This window comes from Octopus sinensis, linkage group LG25 (assembly GCF_006345805.1).
Source record: "Octopus sinensis linkage group LG25, ASM634580v1, whole genome shotgun sequence".
Taxonomy (NCBI): domain Eukaryota; kingdom Metazoa; phylum Mollusca; class Cephalopoda; order Octopoda; family Octopodidae; genus Octopus; species Octopus sinensis.
This window is the reverse complement of record NC_043021.1, coordinates 26669277-26676776: the sequence shown is the minus strand read 5'-3', so window position 1 is coordinate 26676776 and position 7500 is coordinate 26669277. Positions and strand designations below refer to the sequence as shown.

The 7500-nt window shown below is 30.1% G+C and overlaps 1 protein-coding gene across 10 annotated transcripts in view; it reads right to left on the bottom strand.

Moving 5' to 3' along the window:
• Positions 1-7500, bottom strand: part of LOC115224244 (recombining binding protein suppressor of hairless) — a 238572-nt gene that overhangs the window by 41486 nt on the left and 189586 nt on the right. For 2 of the 10 annotated variants that reach the window (XM_029795047.2, XM_029795048.2), the window contains exon 1: positions 2677-3708. The exons of the other annotated variants lie outside the window; for them this stretch is intronic. In XM_029795047.2, the coding sequence (XP_029650907.1) occupies positions 2677-3008 (332 nt within the window). In that variant the 5' untranslated portion in view covers positions 3009-3708. Of the gene's footprint in view, positions 1-2676; positions 3709-7500 lie in introns of those variants that run through there. 10 annotated transcript variants of the gene reach the window in all.

Sequence of the window (7500 nt, the reverse complement as noted above, 5' to 3'; positions counted from 1 at the left end):
ATATATATATATATATATGTGAAGGGCTTCTTTCAGTTTCCATCTACCAAATCTTTTCACAAGGCTTTGGTCGGCCCGAGGCTATTGTAGAAGACTATATATATATATATTTATATATATATATATATTTATATATATACACACACACACACACACAAACAAACAAACACACATATATAGAGAGAGAAAGAGAGACACATATGGATGTATGTATATATAATTCAATTAGTGGTTATGTTAGCCTCATGAAAGTATGGTGTCATCCAAGGAAATATTGGTTGAATACCTCCTAAGATTTTGGGGGAATTGATTTTTGTAAAATAATAGGTATATATATATATATATATATATATATATATATAAAACCATGTAGATTATATTCTTTTTCTTATACACACACACACACACACATATATATATACATATTTATATATATATATATATATATATAATATATATATATATATACATGTATGTTATATATATACATGTATATATTTATATATATATATATATTTATTATATAACCATGTAGTTTATATTCTTTTTCTTCCTTCACACACACATATATATATATACATAATATATGGATATATATATATATATATATATATTTATTTAAATCCATATGTAATATATATATATATACACATGTGTATATGTATATATATATATATATATATATATATATATATATAATATATATATATATATACGTATATTTATATCCAAATATATATCGATACATATATATTCAGATTGTTTTCTACATACTTACCTGCGTATGTATATATGTATGAACATATGAATAAACACATACATGTATTTAGAGAATGAGGGAGAATGGGAGAGGAGACAGACAGACAGAAAGAGGGATTTGTAGTATATGAATATACTTGTATGTATGTATGTATGCATGTATGTATGTATTCGTACATCTTATCAATTATGTTTATATTTGAGTATAAATATTCTAATTTATGATATAAATAATTTTTTTTTAAACCCATTATAATAATTAAGTCTGTGTTTATATGTGTGCGTGTATGTTCACCTGTACGTACGTGATGTATCTGTCACCTCACTTTTTTATATTTAAGTAGTAACGCTATTGTAATGTATAGACTGTATTATATACACTCTGAGATCCTCTTCCATTGAAACTACCAACATCTTAACTGAAACTGGCGGCTGATCTCTTGTTTTGCTGGGGCTTTTTGTTTTGTTTTTTTTTTTTTATATTCTCGGAAGCTTAACTTTGTTGGAGGGTCGGGGGGGTGAATGACATCAATCTCGGTGCATGACTGGTATCTAGTTTATTGCCCCTGAAAGGATAAAATTCAATGTTGATCTTGACAGAATTTGAACTCAGAACATAGAGAGCCAAAAGAAATGCTGTTGGGCTGCTTGTCCAGCATGCTAGCAATTCTGCCAGCTTGCTTGCAAACTCTGGATGAAAGACATTCCTGACATGACTTTACCATCTGTTTGTATATCAAAAGTCTATCCTTCTCTATTTAATGTAACAGATTGTGATTTCGAAAGGATATTTAGTTGTTGTTTCTAGTGAGTCGAGTGACAACACAGACATAGAGGGGGTGGGGATTCCCCTATTGGTTCCGTCTGACTCTTTGCATGCTTGGACCTTAATAACAACTCTTCACATGTCTGCCCAGTCCAATATTGTCAAATATCTGCTTGATGAAGTCCCTATTTGTTATAAACAAGGACCTCATGTTCTAAGACCCAAATCTTGGCACGGCCATCCGTCTACAATAAAGACAAAGATGGGCTTAAAATACTGTTGACGATCCCTTTGTGGTCAAGAAAACCTGACCATCACCATGGCTACAGAAGAAGTGGAAACAATAAGGGTTCGTTTAGGACCAAAGTGTAACCCCCACCCATTCACCCTAGTCTCCAAACAATGTACATAAATAAATCTATGCAATAACGAGGTTCTAAAGCGTAACTGGGGGGGATTAATAGGAATCAAAGAGATTCACAGGAGTCAAATAATTTCAGGGGTTTTTTTGATGAAGTGCTTTTTGTTTTGTTTATTTTTGATGAGTGATTTTAGAAAATTGATGTTGAATGAAAGAAAAATAACAAAAGGGTATGAATGAATTGGAAGAATTTTTAGACATAACCAAAAAAAAAAAGAAATCCCTATTTTAACCCTTTTGCTACCAACTTGTCCAAGACTGCCCTTGATTCTAAGATACAAATTTCCTTGTTTTAAAGTGAGCTAAATAAAAACTTATCATTAAAATGTTGATAAATATTCCAGACCCCAATTCAATAGTCATTTTGCTAAATTCTTTGTTATTTTCAAAATTAATTGATTTAAAAACCATGGATTTCAAAAGAAACATGGTGCCAAAAGGGAAACTGGCCTTGGTCCTATGATACAAGCCATTTGTTTAAAAACAGTTTAAATTAAAACTTTCCATCAAAATTTCAAGTTAATTTATGTCCCAAATACAAGCTTAATTATGACAAAGTTATTTTACAGGAATGTTTGTTGTTTTTGAAATTAATTGAAACAAATGCAGTGTTCAATATGGTCACAAAAGGGTTAAATATTGTCAAAGTATTTAGATTTTAGATTTTACTGAATGGTGTAACTTAAACGCAGAGCTAATTGATGAAAATGTAAGAATTTCTCAGAAATACCTTGGAAAATTTGAACATCCATAACGACAGCTGCTTAACTCGGCATCTTTTGGATAGTAAGGATCATAATAGCCCATATCTGGGGAACAGTACAAATCTCCAAGGTAGGATTGATATGGGCCCATAGTTGTATAAGTAGGTGGTGGCGACATTGCTGGGGGTCCACAGGCTGCCATCGGAGGCGGCGGTGGCTGGGGTACAACTGTGCCAGTTGGGATAGGAGCCTGTGCATGGTGGGGCTGTGGATGATGAGGGTGTAATGTAGTTAAATTTGTCTCAGGATATGAAGGTCCAATTCTTCCAGAAAAATCTGCAGGGTATGTACAAGTCATTTTTACCCCTCAATGGTGAGTTTCTTTCAAACAAGTGAAAAATACGTCTTCTCTTTTTCTGTGTTCTGCTGTGTTCTGTTGTTACTTTTTTTTGTCAACCTTGTTTCCCCCCTTGATAGTTCTTTCCTATTTTTTCTTTTTTCCTCAGACTTCTAAATGTGTTTTAAAATTAAGATTTCTGTCGATTAAGTTAACTAAAACCAAAATTCCAAAACGTAAAACACGAAGACAACAAGGTCAGGATGTGTCAATGTACATTTTGTGTCGGGCAGAGCGTCTGACCAGTACAACAGTTCTCGCAAAGTGAAGGTTTGTTGCTGCTCTACACAATACCTCTCATGCAACACTTACCATTGGGTATGCAATAGAGAGAAGAAGAAAAAAAAAAACTAAAATAATTGTATCACTCCCAACAGGCTTATTTGGTTGACAATAGTGTTCAAACCTCAATAGACCAGTGAACCAGCTAAACTTTTATCAGATGATTTGTCTTTGTACTGCGCAAGTCACACGAAAATGCGTAACACCTTTACACTTATAACATCTGTGACAATTCAATCGCTCGGCTCGACTGATAGGTAACTTTTACTGTGGAATCCTGGGCGGGGGGGGAGCACTTATTTGGGTTTTTTTTTTTCTTCGAGATGACCCCCACAGAAATCAGGAAAATATGTCAAACTGGAAGAGCATGAAACATCTTTTGGAACATTGATTTACGCTTGTTTGGCAATCATAAAAGTATCACCACTTGATTGTGAAGAGGCAAGTTTGTAAGAACAAAGTAAGGTACAGACACACACACACACACACACACACACACACAGTGTGTTTAAATCGTTCAAGCGATCCTCAACTGTTATTTAAAGGGAGGTTGTTGGGCATATTCCAGACCCTTGAACCACTTCCCCAATTGTTATGGAAATAAATATAATTATACAAATATATGTATGTATGTATAACTTTTTTAAATTTTTCTTTGAGTTTTATCACTATAGTCAACTGGACAGAAATGATGGAAAAAAAAAAAAGATGTGTTACACAAAATATTTGATAAAATAAAACCCAAACAATCTTTTTAAAATTTTCTTATATTTTAGAAAAAAAATAATAACAAAAATAATCTTTTCTACTATAGCCACAAGACTCGATATTTTGGAGGAAGGCCTAGTTAATTTGATCAACCCAAGTACATGACTCTTATTCATTTTAGTGACCTCGAAAGGATAAAAATCAAAGTTGACCTCAGTGGAATTTGAACTCAGAACATTAAGCCAAAAGAAATGTTGCTAGGTATTTTGTCCTGTGCAGTAACAATTCAGCCAGCTTGCCTTATTATTATTATTATTATTATTATTATTATTATTATTATTATCATAATTATTATTCCACCGAAATCAACTTTGTCTTTCATCTTTTCAGGGTTGGTAGAAATAAGTACCAGTTGAGTACTGGGGTTGATGTAATCGATGACCCTGCTCTCCCAAAATCTCAGGCCTTCTTATAGTAGAAAGGATTATTGTTTTTATTAAGAAGATAAACAGCCAGAATTGTTAGCAGACAAAATGTATTTTCTCTGCCTTCATCTGCAGAGTTGAAATTCTGCCAAGACTGGCGTTGTCTCTCATCCTTTCAAGGTTGATGAAATAAGTACCAGTTACACACTGGGGTCAATGTAATCAACTATCTCCCTCCCACAATATTTCAGACTTTGTGTCTAGAGTAGAAAGGATCATCATCATCATCATTATTATTAGTAGTAGTAGTAGTGGTGGTGGTGGTGGTAGTAGTAGTAGTAGTAGTAGTAGTAGTAGTAGTAGTAGTAGTAAGGTGGTGAGCTGGCAGAATCATTAGTGTGTTGGATGAAATGCTTAGCAGTATTTCGCCCGTCACTCGCTACATTCTGGGTTCAAATTCCACTGAGGTCGACTTTGCCTTTCATCCTTTCAGGGTCGATAAATTAAGTACCAGTTAAATACTGGGGTCAATCTAATCGACTGGCCCCTTCCTTCAAAATTTCAGGCCTTTTGCCTATAGTAGAAAGGATTATTATTGTTATTATTACTATTAGTATTATGACTGTTATCATTATCATTATTATTATGATTATCATCATCATCATCATGATTATTATTATCATCATCATTATTATTATTAAAGCAGAAAGCTGACAGAATCATTAGCACCCCCAGCAAAATGATTAACAGCATTTCGTCTGTTTTCACATTCTGAGTTCAAATTCCGCAGGGGTTGACTATGCCTTTCATCCTTCTGGGGTCAATAGAATAAATACCAGTAAATGCAAGGGACAATATAATCTAGTAACACAACACCCCCAAAATTTCAGCCCTTGTGACTGTAGCAAAGAGAATCATTATGATGACGATCTGGGACAGTGGAATGGTAGAAATGACAGATTCAGTACATTGCAGAATTGAATTCTTTGTCTCTGTGATTCAAATCTGGAACCTGCCAGAGTTGATTCTGCTTTTAATTGCTTCAGGGTCAGTAAATAAAATACCAGTAACAGACTGGGGTCAGTTTACACAAGAATTATATTTTGCTAGAAATTTATTGCCTTACAATCAAATGAGGAATCTTTATTCAAATTAACATCGTCTTTAAATGTGGCACCAAAGAAATATTTCTAACTTAAATAACCATTTGTGCGTGGTATATATATATATATATATATATATATATATAACAAAAAATATGCACAGAGAAAATTACATCTTTATTTTAGATCTCACTTTATAAATCTGATAATTGTTTCAATTGCATTAACTTATATATATATATATATGTATATGTATATATGATATATATATATATGTATATATATATATGTATATATACACACACACACACACACACACACACAGGGTTGGCCAAAAGTCACCCGACAGTACATCAATATTCCATAAATACTTAATATTCAATTTTATTTATTCGTTCCAGTTATGAATGTTTAATAATTGAATGCTGTGAGATAAAATCATTGTTTTTCTTTATTTTTTCCAACATCTGTCTGTCTTTTAGTAAAGTCTCATATAAAATAATCTTTTTGTTTTAATCTTGGAATTGGTTTCGATTTACTGTCAGGTGACTTTTGGCCAACCCTGCATATAAAATATCATTAAAATTAATATTGAAATTCTCGAAAATATATGTTAATACAACATTATCAAGACAATCCAAAATTAGTGGAATTCCAACAGAACATCTGAAAAATTACCAGTTTATATAGAAGCAATTATATAGACACACCAAATATATTAAATACATATATAATGATGCATCTAACTTGTTTATCCTCTTAGTTTCTTCTATACCCACTCCACTTGGTTCCTCATATAGCCATTCTTTACCATGTGGAATCGGTCCCCTGCAAAGACACCGGAGTCTAAGTTTGAATCTTTTCAGTGTCTTCTATACAGAGAATCTCTGGATCTCATCTGTGAACTATATATATATACACACACACACACACATACACATACATATATGTAAATATATATATATATATACACACATACATATATATAAATAAATATAATATATATATATAAAAATTAGAAAAAAACCCACCTTTTATCAATTCAAAATGAACAATTAAATTACACCATCTATAAAATTACATATAATAGAAAAATTAAACTTAAAATAACAATAAAATGTCAAAGATTAAGTAAATTGCAAAAAATAATAATAATAACGTATATAATAGGTAGAAAAACCTATTATAAACGTTTTTATTATTATTTGCAATTTACTTAATCTTTGACACATTTATGTTATTTTAATTTTAATTTTTTCTATTATATGTAATTTATAGATGGTGTAATTTAATTGTTCATTTGATTGATAAAAGGTGGGTTTTTTTCTAATTTTTTTATATATTTATTATATTGTGTGAAATTTGATTTAGTTTTTCTAAATTGATTTTTTTTCCTTGCAGTTTGGATTTTTATTTCCTCAATCATAATATATATATATATACCAACAAATGCATATACATATATATAAATATATATAAGAAATATATATACACATACACTATTAAATATATATAAATATATATATATAATATATATACTACACATACACACTATATAGATATATATATATGAAATATATATATATATAATATATATATATATATATTCATATATATCTATATCATACCTATAAATATATTATAAAGATATATATATATATGTATAAAGATATATATATATATATGAATATAAAGATATATATATATATAAAGATATTATATATATAAAGATATATATATTATATAAAGATATATATATATATATAATATTAAAGAGATATATATATATAAAGATATATATATTATATGAATATAAAGATTATATATATATATGAATATAAAGATATATAATATATAAAGAGAGATATATATAATATATATATATAAATATCATATATAAAGATATATATATATATATATATGAATATAAAGATA